Source organism: Erinaceus europaeus, chromosome 10 (genome assembly GCF_950295315.1).
Source record: "Erinaceus europaeus chromosome 10, mEriEur2.1, whole genome shotgun sequence".
NCBI classification, from domain to species: Eukaryota; Metazoa; Chordata; class Mammalia; order Eulipotyphla; family Erinaceidae; genus Erinaceus; species Erinaceus europaeus.
Window position 1 is genome coordinate 38,370,705 of NC_080171.1, and position 21,806 is coordinate 38,392,510.

At 42.2% G+C, this 21,806-nt stretch overlaps 1 protein-coding gene across 2 annotated transcripts in view; it reads left to right on the forward strand.

Annotated features, from left to right (window-relative positions):
* Positions 1 to 19,072: 19,072 nt before the first annotated feature.
* GNA14 (G protein subunit alpha 14) overlaps positions 19,073 to 21,806 on the forward strand; it is a 219,134-nt gene continuing 216,400 nt past the window's right edge. Inside the window, exon 1 of one of the 2 annotated variants that reach the window (XM_060199539.1) lies at positions 19,073 to 20,253. In XM_060199539.1, the coding sequence (XP_060055522.1) occupies positions 20,130 to 20,253 (124 nt within the window). In that variant the 5' untranslated portion in view covers positions 19,073 to 20,129. The remainder of the gene's footprint in view (positions 20,254 to 21,806) is intronic. The other variant, XM_007516118.3, reaches the window with a different exon arrangement.

Below are 21,806 nucleotides of genomic sequence, written 5' to 3' on the forward strand. Positions count from 1 at the left end.
AGGGAGAGATATCTCAGTGCTGTAGCTTCCTTCAACATAGTGAGGGCCACACTTGAACTTGGGTCATGTGGGTAAAAAAGCAAACATATTCCAATAAGCTATTTTGTCAGCCCACTAATTCACCTTGTATCTTTTAAAAATACTTTATTTATTTTAATGAGATACAGAGTGAAAGAGACTAGAGCACTGCTCAGCTCTGGTTGATAGTGGTGCTTGGGACTGACCTGGGACCTCAGAGCCCCAGGCACAAAAGCCTTTTTGCATATTATTATTTGCATACTATCTCCCCTGCCTTCTGTTCTTATGAATGTGCCTATTGTTGCTACTGTATATAACTAAGTTCATACAATATTTGTCCATCTGTGTCTGGCCTATTTCACTTAGAATAATGTTCGCAAGGACTATAAATGTTCTAAGATACATCAGACATTTATTCATTTTTAAAAAGACTATAAGAGCCCTATTTTGGCTGTTGTAAATAATGCAGCTATGAACAGGGGGAGGGGACACAGGGGGTCAAGTTATTTTCAATAGAGGGGGAAAAATCACATTAAAAAAAGAACATGAAAGCGGTAAGTTAATTTTTTTTTCTTCTATTGAGAATAGCTTGCTTGTTGCAGCTGCATATAAATTGGAATTTGCCCTGAGCTGTGGGCGGGGAGCGCTAATTACAGCTGCTGGTTTGTTTCCTCTGGGCAGCCTCTCAACTCTTGACTTTGAGAAAACCCAACTCATCCCTCCCTCTGTACAATGATTACTATTTTTAAAGTCAAAAGCTCTGGACATTATATGATGGAATTATTAAATTTCATAGCTGTGTTGACTAAGAGACAATCAGGGCATAACAGAACTAAGAAAGCATTTATTCAAAAACAAGGATCATGAGCCCTGTCCTCAAACAAGGGGAGGTCCTCAGGTAAGTTTCTCCAGGGTCCAACTGTCAAGACTTTTTCTTTTCTTTTTTTTTTTTCTTTTTTTGCCAAGGGTTATTGCTGGAACTTTTATGTCTGTGTGATTCCATCACTTCAACTGACTCATTGTATATAGATTGAAGGTGAGAGACAGAGAGAGGAGAGATACTGTTAGAAACACGAGACACAAATAAGACAAGTGGAGTTGAGCGTGTAGACAAAGGAAAGTTTGAATATGGTAGCTAGAAGACAGCTTGAGAAGCCCAGCTCTAGTAGTCAGGGAGCTGTAGGAGCCCTGAATGGGAAAGTGAGAGCACCCAGGCAGGGGGAGTTTAGGAGCCCACCTTGGGACAGGCTGGTGGGCCTTATATAGGGTTTTGACTCAAGGCTATTTTCAGTAGTGTGGGAAAGCTTGGTGGTCTTAGATTGATGATCTATTCAGATGTTGGTATGCTTCTAAGACCCCTTCTGTTTCATTGGTTTAATCCTCCCTGCTTAACACTGTATTCTATTTACATAACCACTGTTAATTAAGCACTACCCTGCCTGCAGGGCATTGGTTTAATCCCCATTGGTTCATGATGTCTTTTTGCTCCGCCCCCTCTCGTAGTACACCCTGATTTGCACCAGTCACTTTTCACTCCACCCACTCTACGTCACATACTGTTTCCACCCTACTTGGCAAGTATATATATAAGGACAGGATTGTGCTTATAGTTATAGTTTAGTTTGGCTTAGATTGTGCTGTGTTCTGCATGAATAAAGAGATAACTGCATACAGCTCAGCCATGAGTCCCTGGTCATCTGTCTCCTGCCTGTGAAGCTAGCCAGCATTCAGAGATCTTTCTGGTCAGATTGTCTGGTGCAGGCAGGAGTAAGATAAGTTTTTTCTGTATGGATGAAGGGTCTGCTTGTTCCCAGCACATGTCCTTCAGTCTGTTTGACTGAGACAGTTCTTTCCTGAGGTCAGGCCTCAGCAGATTTCCTTCAGATAGCACAGCTCTGCTCCATCGCTCATAAAGCTTCCCATGTAGTGGCAGGGTTTTAAAACCAGGCCTTATTGTACTATAATATGTGAGCTCTACCAGGTGAGCTCTCTTCTGGTTCCCCATAGGGACACTTCAAAAGGACAAGCAGAAAAGTGGTCTTGAACTTGGGTTATTTATTTGAAAAACTTGTGGATGGGTTCTACCATCAATAATCATAGAAATCATTAAATATAAAAAGAACGGGTTTGGTGGTGAAAAAGAAACTTACAAGCTGAGAAACCTGTGAAGATAGCATAGGCTGTAGGCAAACTTGAAAAAAGACAAAGGGGCAATGAGAGCAGTTAGCTCACCTGGTACAGTACACACATTACCATGTCTGAGGACCTGGGTTTGAGTCCTTGGACACCACCCTAGAGCACAAGGCATGAGGGTAATTTGACAAATAGTGGGATGACCTGATAGGGTGGAAAGAATAAAGGTGAAGTAGGAGGAATAAGAGGTCAAATTGTATACTAGTTGTCAGGGTGATATAGTCATTGCTACATAGTTTAGTGTCTTCCAGGAAAACTCATGCATAGTCATGAGGGAAAGCTGAGCATGTGCAGTAGAGGGACATATAAAACACAGCACATGCACAGAAAATGTCAAAGCAACATTATCAGTGGTGTATATTATAGGTAGTAGGGGGCTCATTAAGTAGCCTCCACATTACTAAAGAAGAGATCCAAAAGGCCACTAAACATGAAAAAACGCTCCAAGTCATTGATTGTCAGAGAAATGCAAATAAAGACAACAACAATGAGATACTACTTCACTCTTGTGAGAATGATATAGATCAGAAACAACAGCAGAAACAAATGCTGGAGAGATTGTGGGCCTAAAGGAACCCTCCTGCATTGCTGGTGGCAATGTAAATTGGTCCAACCCCTATGGAGAGCAGTCTGGAGAACACTTAACAAGGCTAAAACTGGACTTACCCTTTGAACCAGTAATTCTTCTGGAGATATAGCCTAAGGAACCAAGCATATCCATGCAAAAAGATCTGTGTATACGTATATTCATAAAAGTACAATCTGTAATAGCCAAAACCTGAAAGCAACCTAGGTGGCCAATAATAGATGAGTAGCTGGGAAAGCTGTGATATATACATATAACTCAGCTATTAAGAATGATAAATTTATCTTCTTCATAAATCTTGGATGGAGCTTGAAGAAATCATGTTAAGCGAGATAAGCCAGAAAGAGGATGAATATTCAATGATCTCACTCATGGACATAAATTGAGAAATAAGGACAGAAAGGAAAAGCAAAGTAGAATTTAGACTGGGTTTGGAGTATTGCATCACAGTAAAGATATACCACCGCCTCACCCCACTCAACCCACCCCACCCTCCGCCACCAAAGGGGAAAAAAAAAGCAGCCTTCAGAAACTGCTTTTGCTCAGTCTCACAATCCAGACTCAGGAAGACTCTGTCTTGGCCCCATCAAAGCCAGAAGAACAAGAAAGTGACAGTGAGTGTTCCCAGGGTGGGCTGACACACAGTACCAACCACAAGCCTGACCAGTGTGCATGTATTTTGCTCCCTTGATCCTAGAATTCACTGTTACAGAAGAAAAAGAGGCAGAATTGCACAAAGGTTGGATCCTTTGATTACAATTCATTTATCTTTCTCTAATTGACTGACAATCATTTTGGAAGGTTCCCAGGTGGGGATCTATTGTGACAAATAGCAGATTTTTTTTTTTAACAATCACTAGTAGCTGAGTTAGGCTACTGTAGCAATTCACTTAGAAATCAAGCTTGTACCAGAAACTATCAGATACTTAGAGGAAAATATTGGCAGAACTTTTTTCCGCATAAATTTTAAATACATTTTCAATGAAACGAATCCAATTACAAAGAAGACTAAGGCAAGTATAAACCTATGGGACTACATCAAATTAAAAAGCTTCTTCACAGCAAAAGAAACCACTACCCAAATCAAGAGACCCCTCACAGAATGGGAGAAGATCTTTACATGCCATACATCAGATAAGAGTTTAATAACCAACATATATAAAGAGCTTGCCAGACACAACAACAAGACAACAAATAACCCCATCCAAAAATGGGGGGAGGACATGGACAGAATATTCACCACAGAAGAGATCCAAAAGGCTGAGAAACACATGAAAAAATGCTCCAAGTCTCTGATTGTCAGAGAAATGCAAATCAAGACAACAATGAGATATCACTTCACTCCTGTGAGAATGTCATACATCAGAAAAGGTAACAGCAGCAAATGCTGGAGAGGGTGTGGGGTCAAAGGAACCCTCCTACACTGCTGGTGGGAATGTCAATTGGTCCAACCTCTGTGGAGAACAGTCTGGAGAACTCTCAGAAGGCTAGAAATGGACCTACCCTATGACCCTGCAATTCCCCTCCTGGGGATATATCCTAAGGAACCCAACACATCCATCCAAAAAAAATCTGTGTACACATATGTTCTTGGCAGCACAATTTGTAATAGCCAAAACCTGGAAGCAACCCAGGTGTCCAACAACAGATGAGTGGCTGAGCAAGTTGTGGTATATATACACAATGGAATACTACTCAGCTGTAAAAAATGGTGACTTCACCGTTTTCAGCCGATCTTGGATGGACCTTGAAAAAATCATGTTGAGTGAAATAAGTCAGAAACAGAAGGATGAATACGGGATGATCTCACTCTCAGGCCGAAGTTGAAAAACAAGATTAGAAAAGAAAACACAAGTCGAACCTGAAATGGATTGGAGTATTACACCAAAGTAAAAGACTCTGGGGTGGGTGGGTGGATGGGGAGAATACAGGTCCATGAAAGATGATGAATGACATAGTGGGGGTTGTATTGTTAAATGGGAATCTGGGGAATAAAAAAATAATAATAAAAAAATAATAAATTTTTTTAAATATTAAAAAAAAAAGAAATCAAGCTTGCTTGCTTTTTTTCTTTCACCTTCCCCCCCCACACACACACCTCTCTCTTTCCTTTTCCTTATCACCATTAGAGCTCCACCTATCAAAGCTACACAGGCATGAATCAGGATCACATGCACAGCAAATCAGGTACATTATCCAAGTGAACTATTTTGCTAACCCTAGACATCTCTATACAATAGAGACAAAACTGAGTGAGTCTATTGGCTTCAAAGTAGATTCCATGGGTATGCTAATCTTCCTTTTTGTAAAATAATGCTTAAATGCTTAGACACTGTTGGTTGGATTATTATTATTATTTTTTAGGGGGAAGCACTATAGTGTCAGTGTAGATGTGGGGAAGAATTCTTCCTGTACTCCTTTGGGTTCTTCAGAAACCAGACAAATAAACAAGCTTGAGGAAGATCAATAAGAGAAAAAGCACAAAGTAATTAATCACGGACATGCATTCCTTCTGTACAAATACATCCAGGATATTTGAGGAACTCACCATGTGACTTTAGACACCATCTGGAAATTGCTTAACTAATGCAGAGAACACTGGGAAGGGGAAAGGGAGGGTCAGGAACAGACAGAGTAAGACAAAGGCAGGCAGACCAAAGTGCTGTTGATCCTCCCAGCAACTACTCCTCTCTCATAGGTTGTCTCCAGTCTGGCCTGAGGGGAGTGGGGAGGGGGGAGCCCCTGTTGATAAAGTAACCTTTGTCAAAGACACATTTGGGATGGGGGTGGCAGGTTTTTGCTCCCTCACATCTGCAACTTTTGTTTCCAAATACTTCAGCATATGCACATTTTGAGAGAAGGAAGGTAAATATGCAGGAAACTCCTTACATCCAAGTGAAACATTTGCAGGTGTTCATGGTATCACACATTCCAATTTTCAGTGTGTTGAGAGTTTTTCCAAATAAAAAAGTAGGCAACAGAAGTCCAGAAAGTGGAACAGTGGACTCTCAAGCATGAGGTGTCCAGTTCAATATCAAGCAACCTATGTGCCAGAATGATGCTCCGATTCACTCTCCCCCTCTCTCTTTCTCATTAACAAACAAATAGGGAGGGGAAGGGGTAAATACCATAATGGCTATGCAAAGAGACTCTCATGCTTGAGGCTCCTCTGAAGTCCCAGGTTTAATCCCCTGCACCCCATAAACCAAAGATGCTCAGTGCTCTGGAAAAAATAAACAGGGGCTGAGTGGTGGTGCACCTGATTGAGCACACATTACAAAGTGAAAGGACCCAGATTCGAGCCCCAGTCTGCAGGGGGAGGCTTTAGGATGATAATGCAGTGTTACAGGTCTCTCTACCTCTCTCCTTCTCTATCTATTCCTCCCCTCCCAATTTCTCTTTGCCCTATCAAGATAAAAAGATAAATAAAATAAAATGCTAATAGAATCTTTAAAAAGAGGGGATTTTAGTCAGATTAGATTATATAGACTTTTTTTTTTCCTAGAAAGATGGTCAAAGACAGAGGGATAAAGAAACAGGGTGAAGGAGGAACACCAAAGTACCACTCTACCACTCAAGAAGTTTCCCCTTTGCGTGGTGCTCCAATGTGGTTGCCTGGGGCCCACACCTGGGTCTTTGCACAAGGTAAAGCATGCACTTTCTAGGGTGAACTATCTCCTTGGCTCCAGGATGCTTTTATCATACAGAGAGAGAAAAAGAGTCATGAGTCATGTGGGAGAGGGACCACATACCAGGGTTTCTCCAATGCCAGTGCATCTTTCATGAGGTCTAACATCCAAGCCCTTGATCCATTTGGAGTTTACATCTGTGTGTGGTAAAATGTAGTGGTTCAGTTTTTTTCTTCTACACTTTTCAACCCAATTTTCCCAACACTTTGTTGAAGAGACTCTCTTTTCTCAATTTAATATTTTGGGCCTCCTTGTCAAAAATTAGATGTCCATATGTGTGGGGCCGTCCCAGCCAGTTAGTGCCTTATAAGGCATTTAGTAACTTTAGGGTCTTAAGCAGTGAAGCTACACTCAACAAAATACCAAGAGCTAGAGAAAATCAAGACAAAGGCCAGAGAGAAACCATGTCACTCTTTCAAATGATCTGTTCAAACAGAAACTTAAAGTGCTCAGACTGAAGAGAAGCTTTTAGTTTGCTAATGGAATCCTTTATCAGAATTTCCTTGCTCTCTAGATTCTACTCTGCACACACCGGAGCAAGAGTGGGTAACATCCGGCCCGCAAGACATTTGATCAGTTGGTCTGCACTTGCCAAGGCAACCACAGGCAGGACTCAAAAATCAAAACATCTAGGAGCTTTTTTCCATAGAAACATGAAGTGCTAATGAAAAAAATACTTTGTTTATTTAGAATTGAGAAACAGAAATCAAGGAAGGGAAGGGGAGATAAGAGACACCTACAAACAGCCCTCTTTTACCACTTGTGAAGCTTCTCCCAGCAGGCTTGCACTTGGGTCCTTGTACATAGTAACATGCCTGCTTCACCAGATGTGCCACCAACCAGCCCACTAAGTGTATGGACCATTAATGTTGTTATACATATGTAAATGACCATTGGTGGAAAAAAAAACTTCCTTACCCTTGCTCTAGAAAGTCTGGCTATATTAGTAATGCCTTTATTTGTTTCTTTAGATTCAATCAAGTAAACTTGATAAAAGTAGAGGTTCTTTAATATTCAACTGACACCATATAAAATACATGGCCTATTGGATGAGGTGGCTCAAAAAAAAATAATAATGGAAAAAAAGACAGCGGGAAGATAGCATAATGCTTATGCAAAGAGACTCTCATGCCTGAGGCCTTGAAGTCCCAGGTTCAATCCCCTGTATCACCATAAGCCAGAGCTGAGCAGTGCTCTGGTAAAAAGAAAAAGACTATTCTATAATACATATTCAGAAAATTTTGTGAATTTGATGCACCTAAAGCATTTAGTAATGTATGCATTAAAAAGACTATCTGACTACAGATCCTTACATTATATAAGGATTTGATAAAGAGAAAATTCTAGTCAAAGAGATATTTCACTGTGTAGGGCATATGACTTGTACATGTGTGGACAAGGTTCAAACCCTGGTACCACATAGAAGGTGCTGCAGCACCAGTGGAAGTTCTGGCACTATGATGTCTCTATCTGAATGAAAAGTCAACCTGGAGAAGTGAAATCATGTATGCATGAGGTCCTGGCTCTGCAGAAAAAAAAAATTTGGCAGAAAGTCAAATCAAAACACAGTTCTCCCCTACCTTCTGTTCCCCCAAAACAATCTTGATTCATATTCCCTAAGGGGGGGGGGCAAGAAGTGATTGGATGAAGGTAAGAGGTCTCTGAACTCCAGCTCCATCAGCACCCAGAGAAAAAGAAGGAAAAGGAGAAGGACATATGGAGGCAGTAGTGTTGTCATAAGTGGCTTGGAGGGGAAGAGAGGATTGAATCAGAAAAAAGGGGGAAAATTATCTATAAATGTGGACAGATAGTTGTAGAGACAGATGATGGCTGGCCATGTCCACAACCTTAGGGGAACTGTGATAGAATGCAGTGGGGAGATGGAAGATTCAGAACTCTGGTGGTGGGAATGGTGTGGTTTCAAACCCCTGTTGACATATAACTCTGTAATATATATATATGTATATATATATATTATGAAAAAACCTGAAATAAAATATAAATGATTATGCAAAATAGCACAGTTCTCATGCTAATTCTAAAAGTATCTATGGTTTCACTGATACTGATTTATTTCTCATTCACTTTCAGCTTATTGTCACAAGGTAAGTAGAATGTGATTGCTATTTACTACTAGTGTTAGAGAGAGTTAAGAAAAATGTAGATGTTGAAATATTTAGGGTATTTAAAAATAGATATTAAGGGGGGCGGGTGGTAGTGCAGTGGGTTAAGTGCACATGGCACAAAGCACAAGGACTGGCATAAGGATACCAGTTCGAGCCCCCGGCTCCCTACCTGCAGGGGGTTCGCTTCACAGGCGGTGAAGCAGGTCTGTAGGTGTCTTTCTCTCCTTCTCTCTGTCTCCCCTCCTCTCTTGATTTCTCTGTTCTATCCAGCAACGACAACAGCAATGTCAACAATAATAATGACAACAATAAGGGTAACAACAAGGACAACAAAATGGGAAAAATGGACTCCAGAAGCAGTGGATTCGTAGGGCAGGCACCAAGCCCCAGCAATAACCCTGGAGGCAAATAAATAAATAAATATTAAATGAATATTTTAGTTTTTCCTGCCCACTGACACTCACCTCTGCAGTTCTCATATGTCTGGTGGTGGTTTTAGCAGAGCAGCTGGGAGGTGGCACAGTGGATAAGTACTGACCTCTCAAGCATGAGGTTCTGAGTTCAATCCCCGACATTGTATTGTATGTCCCTGAGCGACGCTCTGGTACTCTCTCTCAGTACATAAATGAATCTAAAAATTTAAAAAGGCATGTTAATCCTTCAATACATTCTTAGTTGTGCTCATTCAATAAATCTGTGTAGTATCATCCATGTTTGTCTCCATGGGAAAGATGAGGAAATGATTTTTGTCCTGAAGGAAACTTGAAGTATGTCAGCAGAAACCAAAGCCAGATCCTTCATATTGCAGGGAGAGATGCTTCTGGCCACTGGGGTGGGGGTGGGCAGAAGGGAGGCTTGTTCTGGCTGACAGCAGGCTTGATTTCTCGAGTGGCACTCAATTTATGTGGACAGCTTTCACTCTACAACTCAAACTAATGTCATATTGTCACAACACCATTTGCTGAGGGGAATCTATATTATACCACCAGCGGTAACAATTAGCAGTGCAATTAGCAGTAGAGGGGGAGGGTACAAACCACTGCCACAAAATTCAAGGGACTGGCCTCAGAGGTGACAGGCAGCAGGGTAGTGTGCCTTGCAGTTCTGGGTCCCAGGAGGGCGTTGCCACTTCTCTTGGATTAAGGTCCTCAGAAGGTCCAGATGAGGAAGGCTCCTGGGCCACTGGTGGAGTTGAGACGGTACCCAGGATGGGCCAATTCAATGTCAATTTTCTGTGCTAACTAGGGCCACCTGTGCATTTAATTTTAGTGGGCCTCTCTCATCCCAGGTATTCTCTGTTGCTTCTTTCTTTTTTATTTAATTTTTTATTTATAAAAAGGAAACATTGACTAATTCATAGGGTAAGGTCATTGTGTGATGCATAAGGTGGAAGGTCTGGCTTCTGTAATTGCTTCCATGCTGAACATGGGCGTTGACAGGTCGATCCATACTCCCAACCTGTCTTTCACTTTCCCTAGTGAAGATGGGCTCTGGGGAAGCAGAGCTTCAGGACACATTGGTGGGGTTGTCTGTCCAGGGAAGTCTGGTCAGCATCATGCTAGCATCTGGAACCTGGTGGCTGAAGAGAGTTAACACACAAAGCCATTCTCTGTTGTTTCTTTAGCAGATCTGCTCATCAGCATTTTCATAAACAAGTGGTTGCTTTCTATTGATAAACCATTCTCTCTGCCCCTACCCCCACCCCACCTTTGCCCATATAGGGGTTGCTGCTGCTGAGTGGCCCTAAACTTTTCATCAAAAGGGGTTATCTTAGTGTCAATACACACACACACACACACACACACACACACTTTAATTTAGAGACAAAGAGGTAGACATTGGGAGAGAGGGAGAGGGACTGAGAGAGAGAGAGAGAGAGAGAGAGAGAGAGAGAGAGATATGAAGAGACCACAGGACCAGAGCATCACTCTATGCAGGGGGGGCTGAGCTTAAACCTGGGATGCATACATGCCAAAGCAGGGTACCATCCAAGTGAGCAATTTTGCCCACTCTATACATTATATTTTGACTTGTCAGGATTAGTGTGATCCTTGCTCTCATAAAACTTCTTTTTCTGTGGGAGAAGATGACAAAAAATAAAGATAGGTAGAAGGGTGCTGGGAAATTGTGCATATGCAGCCACATCTGCCATGTTGCCCCCTCAGGCTACTGCTAGTTCCCGCGAGAGTTGGGACATTCTTGGAGTGCCTGTTCCACCATGTTGTGCCCCTTATTTATTTCCCCGCCATAGTTGAAGTGCTTTGGTTGAAGTGCTTTGGTTACTCCTCCCCCTTCCCATTCTCACGAAAGCTACTCCTATAAAAACCCTTCTTCCGCACCTCGCTCTCTTGCCAGCACTTCACTACGTGTTCAGACGCAGGGAAGGTTACTGCGTGAGGCGGCCATTTTCGCTACCTCCACGTGGCCCAACCTGCTTCTCCAGCACCCAACTCTGAGGTGCCAGTGCAAATAAAGATTTGTGTTCCCTCTTCGCTCCGGACCTCCCCTCTCTCTTCTCCGCGGCACACAACAACAGAAGGGGGGAAATCACTAAAAGTATGGTGCTATCAAATGAATGGGGCAGAGAGGAGTAGGACTGGGAGAGGTCAGGTGCCCAGGGAGAGCTTTCTGAAGAAAGTCAAATTTAAATTGAGATTAACATGACAGATACAAATTGAATCTTTACAAGATATGGAAGAGGTAAGATTCAGACAGCAGAACAGATAGTGCAACATTTCTGAGATAGGTTCAAAGGAAAGTGAGCTACACATTTAATTAGAGTATAACATTTGAACAAGAGGGAGGATGTTAGATTATGGAGTTAGAAAGGTGAGAATGACCTAGTCCTAAACAAAGAAATTTCATTGTACTCTCTGATGGGAACTTATTGAAGTATTTTAATCTAAGGGTCATTAGGATCTGTTTTTTTCTTCCTTTCTTTAAGATTCTAATAACTCACTTCTCATTTTCTTCTTAGTGGGTGGACTGGAAACAAGTAAGACCAGTGACAAAGTTGTCATTTTAGTACAGGTGAGAAGTGGTATTGGTTTGGCCAGATGTGGTTACAGCAAAAGTTGGAATGAACATACCTGGGCATTCATATAACATTGGCCAGAGCATCTCAGGGAGCCTTCTTTACAAGGATTCCATGTGTATGGCATCCCCAGAGTTGTTCAGTAGAAACAACTATGTACAGTAGTTGTTGGCTACATACAGTAGAGTCAAACTAATCCAATATATGTTTTAGAGGAAGAGGCTATCATTGCTACGATTGGGCATGGAGCTGGGCCAAAGAGACAAGGTTTGGTAGCCCTGAGATATTCTGAAAAACAAATTTCAGATTTTGCCTTGGAATTCTTAAACTGAGATGCTTATTAGATACACAGTAAGACAGCTGAAATTAGGGTTAAGCCTTGAAGCTTAGGGTAGAAGTCATTGACAAAATGATATGGTTCATGTGGAAAAATAAATACCTAAACAAAACTCAGAGGCATTTGATAACACGGAAGTGTAGCATAGCCTATCTTTATTGAAAGAGTCCACAAAATTTCCACGATTAAAGATGATATAGGAATAGATAACAGTCCAGTGGTACAGTATAAGCTCAGAGAAATTGATTTAACCAATATAAGAATATATTATAGTATATGACAAGGACTGACATGTAACTTATTGGGAAAAGGAAAGAATGTTTAATAAATGATGTTGGTACAACTGGATATCCATCTGGAGGAAAATAAAATTAGCCTCTTATCTTACACATTTTACAAAAATAAATACCAGATGGATGAAATATTTAACTGTTAAAAACAAAATTTCTAATGTTATAAGAAAATCTAAGACAATGAATATTTAATCTAGAAATAGGGAGTCCTTCTTACAAAGATTTTATTCCACAAATAAAGCAAGAAGGTAGAAGTATTTGAATTATAAAAGAATAAAATCTTAAGATGGAGATAGTATAATGGTTATACAAAAAGTAAAATCCTTGGAAAAGATTCCATTAAAATTATAAAGAACAATATATTTAATTTTTAAAATTCTGATGACAAAGTTAATGTGGAATATTGAAGAACTCTTAGAGGTTGTCACACAAATGGCAAATGACTTATATTTTAAAATTTTACTTTATTTTATTTATTTATTTATTTTGCCGCTGAGGTCATCACTGTGGCTTGGTGCTGGCACTATGAATCCACTACTCCTGGCAGCCATTTTTTTTCTTTCTATTTTATTTGCTAGGGTAGAGAGAAATTGAGAGGGGAGGAGGAAGTAGAAAGACAGACACCTGTAAACCTACTTCACCACTTATGATGTGAAGTGTCCCCTTTCGCAAGTGGGGAGCTGGGGTTTGAACCTTCATCCTTGAGCATGGTAATGTGTGCACTTAACTGTGTGTGCCAGTGCCCAGACCCAAATGGACAAATTTTAAAAAGTCAGCAAAAAAAAAAAAAAATTATTTGCAGAGTAGCAAATACAAATGCCAACAAAACTAGAAGGACCATATAAACCCACAGTCAGGGAAACACAAAGTAAAGCAACATTTTATAATCTTATTCCTTTTAGGCAGCCAAAAGTAATGAGTAGTAATATTTACTGCTAGTAGAAATATGGATGTGTTTATTTTTGGTGAAAATGTGAATCATTTCAGTTCTTTGGAAAGGAATTTGGTCACATATTTTAAAATGAAAAATGTATATATCTTTCAATTTAGTCATCTTTTGTTCTGGGAATCTTTCCCATAGAAATGAAAGCACTCATGCATGAGGATTTATATACAAAGATGTAACTACAGCTTTATTTTTTAGTGGCAATTCTTTGAATTAAAAAATGAATGTCCTTCAAGGGAGAAAGGTTGAATAAAATATTGTTCTTTCATATAGTGGAATATTATGTGTGAAATGCTAAAACACAGGGAACCAGTTTACTCATGTTCCCAGGAGGTATGAGTTCATTTAATTTGGCACCATTTTAAATTTTTACTATTATTATTTTTTACTAAATATTTATTTATTTATCCCCTTTTGTTGCCCTTGTTTCATTCTTGTCGTTATTATTGTTGTTGTTATTGATGTCATCATTGTTAGATAGGACAGAGAGAAATGGAGAGAGCAGGGGAAGACAGAAAAGGGGAGAGACAGATACCTGCAAACCCGCTTCACCGCCTGTGAATCAACTCCCCTGCAGGTGGGGAGCCAGGGGTTCAAACCGGGATCCTTACCCCAGTCCTTGCACTTTGAGCCACCTGTGCTTAACCTGCTGTGCTACAGCCCGACTCCCCTTTTACTATTATTTTTTAACAAGATCACTACACAGTTCTGGTTTATGGTAGTAACAGGGATTGAACCTAGGATGTTGGAGCCTTGGGCATGAAAGTTTTTCGCATAACTACTATGCTATATCCCTCATCCTTGGGTGCCATGTTTAAAACAATGATGACAAACTCCTTCTATGTATGTTCACATGTCTATGCTCCTGGTGGGCAGTTTTTCCTTTTTATTTTTTATTCGATAGGGTAGGAAGAATTGAGAAGGATGGGGGAGAAAGAGAGGGCAAGAGATAGAGAGATACCTGCAACACTGCTTTACCATTCTAAAGCTTTCTCTCAGTAGATGGAGGGGCAAACGCTAGAAGAAGAAGTAGATGGAGGCTAGAGGGCAGTCAACCCTAAACCCTTGAACATAGTAACATATATGCTTAAGCAGGTGTGCCACCATTCATCCTGAGACTTTTTTTTAAATTGTCACTGGGGTTTCACTGTTCATCTTTTTTAGATAGAAAGAATGAGGTAGAGAGAGGGAAAAGACACTGGATTTGAACCTAGGCCATTCCCATGACATTGCAAGAGAGCTATCTTGATGGCCCAAGATTAAACATTTGTTTATAAATGATCTAAATTTCTAAGAAAGAGGTTGAAAATTGCTGCCTACCAAATGAGGCGACCAGAGAAATCTGCTCAAAAGAAATAGAAATCTATTTATGTTTCTGAGGTCATATGTATAAACTATGTTACTTGTTAAAAATCTAAAAGTAGCTTCTCTAAGAGAACCACATCTTTCCAGTCCTCTATTTGCATATTTCCTTCTGGCTCTGAACTAGAAGTAGGTCAGTCATTTACCCTAAGGGAGCAATTCAGTGTTTATTACACAAGCCTTTATTTATTTATTTATTGCCACCAGGGATACTGCTGGGGCTTCATGCCTGCATGATGCCAATGCTTCCAATGGCTATTTCTCCTTTTCTTTCTTTTTGATAGAAAGTGAGAGACAGAGATAAGAAGAGAGAGGAGAGAAACCTGCAGCGTAGTCCTACTTCTTGTGAAGCTTCCCTCCACGAAGCTGGGGGTTGGGGTCTTGAACCTGGGCCCTCACACATGGCAACATGTGCATAGAAATCCTTCTTAAACCTTACATTGATAAGGTGCTTTATTGTGTTCTACCCCATGAAGTTTCCATTATTTTCTCTTATTGCAGATTATCTTCTTGTTGTTAACTTTATTCAACTAATGTGTTAATAAGAATTAATACATTTATTTAGACAGAAGTTAAAAACAGGATCAGAAAGGAAAACACTAAGCAGAACTTGGACTGAAGTTTGTGTATTGCACCAAAGTAAAAGACTCTGGGATGCAGGGGGTGGGGGTGGCAGGGTTCAAGTCCTGGAACATGATGACAGAGGAGGGCCTAGTGGGGGCTGTATTGTTATGTGGAAAACTGAGAAATGTTATGCATGTACAAACTATTGTACTTACTGTCAACTGTAAACCATTAATCCCCCAATAAAGAAATAAAAAAAAAAGAAATACCAAGATGAACAAGAAAAACTCTACTTGTGAGTAACAAATGGGTTTAGAGAAGAAATAAACAGGTAGAATAGAGCATGATATTAAAAAGAAGACTAGAGGAGGCCACAAAGAGACATGGGAAAAGGATGGAGATGGTTTAACAGGAGAGCTATGCTAGTGGAAAGAAAGCACCTCATTTTGTCTGGGTTGAGAAACAGATGACTGGAAGAAAGAAAGATAAGGAGAACATGTATAGTCATGTCACTTTATGACATGGATACTTTAGGGAAATGCATCTTTAGGTGATTTGGTTGCTGTGAGAATGCAAAAGAAGTGGATCTTGTATGCTTAGGGGTCATGATGAATAAAACAAGGAGAGGTTAAGTCAAACTTAGAGAAAACAATGCTTATCAACAAGTACTGAAAGGCAAGATTGTATGAGTTTGTGCTGCCAGTGTAAAAGACCATTATGATGATTAGGCTGTCACTTGGCTATAGGAATTTGGGGATAGTCATCTCATTTAATGAGTTCTTTTTACCCAAGTGTCATTATGTGGCACATTACTGTAGTTACATTTGCCTAGCATTCCAGGAGAGTGGCAAGATATAAGGCTGAGCTGAACTGAATGGACTACATGCTGAACTGTAGGCTGTGGAGTCACCCATAAGATTCTCATTCTGCTGTCTAGAAGGAAGCAAGGAAAAGTGGGTTCAGATTCTAGTGTCTAGGCTTCACTTCTCTCTACAAGAATGTAATCCACCTAAAGTCTCGAATGTCTTATCTAAATCCTGAACGAATCTGGCATGGACTCAATGGAGATCAAGTGGAAGAGTAGACAATTACTTCAACTTCAAGCTCACCACTTGGAAAGTATCTGGAACTTTAAATTTGAAAGCTGTGCTTAGATCTTCAAGAGGAAAAAAAATGGAATTGCAGCACTTTCAAAATAACCTAGTCTTTTAGTCACATTAGGGAAACCTCATTTTAAAACTATCCCTTCCAGGAAAGATGTTGCAGATGAATCTGTAACTTAAAATTATTCTCCTCCAATCCCCAGATCCTAAAGATAAGTCATGACAACAAAATACTGGACTGTCAAAAAAGTACTAATACATTTTTTGCATAAAAAACCAGAAAAAAATATCATATCTTTCCTTTATACTTATAGAAGTATAAAAATAATTTACTTCTAGTACCCTAGTTTTATAGTTCTAACTAACAGCCACTGCAGAATAACTATTTTAGGTTCATGACTATTTTTCATATGATATGTGTGAAAACTATCAGAGTTACAATCAAGTATTAGAGTTGGGTGACCCCTTTGGGCTTATCCTAGTTCGTTCCTTCCATTTTACAGTTGAAGAACTTGAGCCCTAATAATTTTGCTCAAGTTACTCCAAGTTATTTTGCATCACATAATTAAAATGGGTGGGAAAGCCATGACTCAGAATTACTTACTTTATTTGTGTATATCTCTTTAGACTTTAAACATGCTCATGTGAGCCCAGAGCAGTAAAGTCCCAAAGATAATATATTTTTGTCTTTAGCCTTTTCCATTCAGTTCCTCCCAAATCTTTGCTATTCACATGTCTGTTACTCATACATTCACACAATCAACTATAACTTAATACTCCATTACCCCACTGTATTGGTATGCCATAATTAACTTGATGCTTTCCCTATTGTTAGGTATTTGAGCTGTGGTAACATTAAATCACTACTATTAGAAATAAAAACTCATGTGGAACTATACATTGTAATGTTATAATTTTATAACAAACTATTAATAACAAAAAAGAAATAAAACTCTGTATATAAGCCATAGCTTTGTTCGTATTTTTTTCTTTGAAAAAAAAAAAGGAAAAAGCATTATTGCCTTTTGAACCCACTATCCAGGAAGGAGCATATTATTCAAATCAAACTCTCTGCCTTTCCAGAGAGTCCATTTTTACACTGGTAGAAATGGGGGAGGTTTGGAAAGTGAGGGGCTGGGCTTGGGGGCCAGCAAGATGAAGTCTAGGGTCTGAGATCTTCCCATATCTTGACCATGACAAAACGTCCTCCTCAAAGAACAAGATCTATAATTGGTCTGAATAACTCTTTAATATTTTGTAGGGACATCATGAGCAGATACTGGGGTGGGGGTATTTGAGATCATACTTGTCTTTTGTTTCCACATCTATGTGTATCCATAGTTGACTGAGGCTGTTTGTTTCTCCCTTCTCCAAATAGGAATATTTTCTTTTTTTCTTTAATAATTTATTTCTTTATTGGGGAATTAATGCTTTACATTCAACAGTAAATACAATAGTTTGTACATGCATAACATTCCCCAGATTCCCATTTAACAATACAACCCCCACCATGTCATTCATCATCTTTCATGGACCTGTATTCTCCCCACCCACCCATCCACCCCAGAGTCTTTTACTTTGGTGCAATACTCCAATTCCATTTCAGGGGAATATTTTCTGTTGCTCACCTAAATCCTGGGCTTGATGTTGTTTCTGCCTCCTAGTTTCTTTATTTTCATGAGAAAATTGTTATCTGGTTAAGGTTGTGGTGATATTTAAAGCATCTGATACACAGTGGCAAGCTGAGCACCTAGGAAAGTTTCACAGATTTGCCATAAGCAATATTTCATATCTTTTCAGAAATCTTAGCAACTTTGAACCCAACAAGCTATTTATTCCAGTTAACATGGAATTCGAAATTGCCCTAGTTAGAATTAGGGTGCATTTGTTAGTTTCAGAAGAAGTCTTGTTTTCAAACTATATTGGACTTTGTAAGAAGGGATGACAAAAACGTGGCCCCAAATCAAATGAGAAATATCCAGGACTTTTCCTGTAGGGGTCACTGTCCATTATGCCTGGAAGGAAATGAATAGTCATTCAGCTGTAGATGGTATTCACTTTTAAAGCCAGATTCCTCTACATTTCCTTGACTTTAAATAATAAGATCTTGCAGTCAGCATTATAATGCCAAGTTCTTTATATAATGACACATACCTCTCTTCTTTCAATATACTCCTCAGTTTCAACTGATTAGATATACACTCCTCCTATGAAAGGCACTTATGCCCAGCCTTAATGGAGGAAGCATTAGCTAATTGCCTAACACCACAAAGTGTTTGTATGGCATTTGCTGACTTTAAGAGGGGAAAACTATTGCTCACTGTGGATGATGGTGTCCCTTGCTTCCCCTTCCCCTTTAGTTTTACTGCTTTAACGGTGAACTTTTTTTTCTTTCTTCTCTCTCTCTTGTGTGCATGTGCTCTGACTCAAAATCTATCCAGAAGACAACTAGTGTCATAGACAGTGACATCTGAGTATAAAGAAGTATGATGCAAGGTTTTTGTCTTGTTTTGTTTTGTTTTTTTTAAGTTTTACTCATGCAGCTCAAACGCAATTTCGGCATTCCAGGAGCCTGGCCACGGAGGTGTGTGGACACACCTCTGCCAGGTGGCCCTCAATCTGTCCCCAGGGTTGGGAATAGGAAACCGCCAGGTGCTGCTGCAGCGAAGCCTATCCGTTCTCACAAAGCTGGAGTCTTTCCCACCATAAAATGCAAAGTAGCCAGCTGTTTTCTATTTCCCTCATCCCCAACCCTCCCCTTCCAGGAACTGGAGGAAAGCCCTCCACCCCCCCCCCTCATATACCCCCCACTTCTGGAGGATATTGACCCTCCAGTCTTGCATTTCTCCTATTTAAATAAACCTGGTGGCGGCTACTTTTCGGAACGCGGTGCCACCGGGCTGAGGCCCAGCCGCACTTTGCTGGCGAGTTGCCTCGTTGCCACGGAGCTCGGGCCGGGCCGGGCCGGGCCGGGTTGTCCGGGAAGCAAAAGGAGGCCGTCTAGGAAACCCGCGTGCGCGTGAGCCTCCGCCGGCGTTGGGAGAGTTGCACCTGGGCCCGGGCGGCGCGCGCTGCCCGGGCGGCCCTGGCTCCGCTCCACCTTGCGGCTGCGTCCGGGCGAAACTCTCTCACCTGTGGGAACCCGGATCTGGGCAGCGAGCGGGGCCCGGAGGCCCAAGCGCGCAGGTCCCAGCTGCCTCGGCGGGCGCCCCCCAGAGCTCGGGACGCCCCAGCCTGCGAGGCCTGGCGGTGGAGGGGTGGAGGAGGTTGCAACCCCGAGAGACTCTGGGTCGCTGGGCCCCTCCCACCCCCGCTCCCAGGATTTGGAGCGCCCTGAAGGCCAACTCGGGCCCACGCCAAGGCTGCAGGTTCGTGATGCCCCGCCTCCTCCTGCCACTTAATGCTGCCAGCGCCAGCAGGAACCTTTCCACTCCGTCTTAGCCTGCGGTCACTGCCGAGCTTTCCGGAACTTTCCAGGCTCAGGCTCTTTGCGTCCAGCCGACGCCGCGCCGGCAGCCTGCAAGTCTCCTCCTCTGGGCACCGACGCTCCTAACACTGTCCGCACGGTCTGCACCCCCTGCCCAGCTCCAGGTGCCAAGGGGGCGCACACTTTTTCCGGGACCCCGCGGCGCGCCCAGTTCCCCTCCTCCCCGGAGCCAGTGTGGGACGCAGGGAGCCCGGAGCTGCGGGGTGCACTCGAGCGTTCGCGGTTCACGCCTCGCCTCGGAGCCGGCCCTGAGGACGAACTGAGCCCCGGATCTCCAAGCCTCTCCCGGCGAACTCGACCCGGCCAGGGTGTTTTCCCTCCAAAGCCGGCTGCACTTCGTCCGCCGGCCCGGGGCCGCGTCGCCTCGTCGCCCCGTCGGGTGCTGCGCGCCATGGCGGACTGCTGCTGCCTGTCGGCGGAGGAGAAGGAGTCGCAGCGCATCAGCGCCGAAATCGAGCGGCAGCTGCGCCGCGACAAGAAAGACGCGCGGAGGGAGCTCAAGCTGCTGCTGCTGGGTGAGTGCTGCCCGCCGCGTCCCAGTCCCCGCCCGGGTTCCGCTGGCGCGTCTGGAGCCTAGCGGGGTGCAGCGCGGACTTCTCCGCTCCAGGGGGCCCGTTAGGGCCCGCGGCTTTGCTTCTCAGGCCCGTCTGTCCTTTGCATCGTCAGCGGGGCGCCTTTCGAAGGCTCTCCCCTTTAAGTCTTCCCTAAACAAAGCTAAAATGGAACACTTATATTTTAGGTTTTTTATTTTATTTTATTTGGCAGGACAGAGAAATTGAGGGGGAAGGGGGGATAGGGAGGGAGAAAGAAACAGACACCTGCAGACCTGCTTCACTGCAGGTGAAGCTCTGCCCCTGCAGATGGAGACCGGGGCTGGGTACTATGTGCGCTCAATCAGGCGTGCCACTACTTGACCGGATTTCTACTCTTTGCCCTGTGCTGGGATTTGGGGTTTGTTTCTCTAGCTAAACTTGGGTTTCACCCTTCCCCTTGTTCCCCAGTCAACTGTACCTCAATTTGGATGTTGGAGTAGCTGGTGCCGTCTAAACCATATAGAATTCAGCTATACAGCACCCCCCCCTCCACACACACACCTTCGTGCTCTTAGGTCTAAATTACCTTTGATTGGACTGTGTGCTAAACTCTGTGCTGGGTTCCACTGGACACTTACCTGTGTTGCCCACAGACAGTAATCACCATTTCAGAGACTTTAAAATGGAGGGCCATAAAATTGGTCAATTTTTGCTGTCTGAGCAGAAATAAAGCAGTTATCAAAGTCTTCTCAGTACCCCCTCTCTGTCTTTACTTTTTTATCTGAAGAATAAGGAATTTCTAATCAGCCATTTTCTTCACTCTTTCTATCTTCACTCTTTTTATCTCTTTCCACTGAGGGAGCAACATTCTGACATCTTGCAGTTACCAGCCCTGACAAATTACAGCTTTTATCTTTCCCTAAGGGCACTGACCGATGCTTTTAATCACAAACAGGATATTGCCCTCACTAAGAGTACTTTACAAGCATCCTCAAGCCATAGCAAAAGCATGCTTCCTTGTGAAATAGCTCTTGGGTTTTCAGAACATCCCATAATGTACATGTGTATATAATCCTAAACTCCAATTAGCAGGAATTTTCACCTGCTGTAGTGGGTCATCTAGGCTACCCACTATAAAAACTTGGGTGACTTTTCTTTCTTTTCTTTTCTTTTTTGCCTCCAGGATTACTGCTGGGGCCCAGTGCCTGCACTAGAATCCACTGCTCCTAGAAGCCATTTTTTCCTTTTTATTGCCCTATTATCACTGTCCTTGTTGGATAGGACAGAGAAATCGAGAGAGGAGGGGAGGACACCTGCAGACCTGCTTTACCACTTGTGAAGTGGCCCCTCTACAGGTGGGGGGCCGGAAGGCTCAAACTTGGATCCTTGTGCTTCAGGCCATGTGTGCTTAACCCACTGCGCTACCACCTGACCCCCCCCCCCCCCGTGACTTTTCTAACTGCATGACTTCACACAAGACAGTGTATTACCATTCCCTGATTTTTGGATGCTGTGAATTATTGCCTTCTTCATCA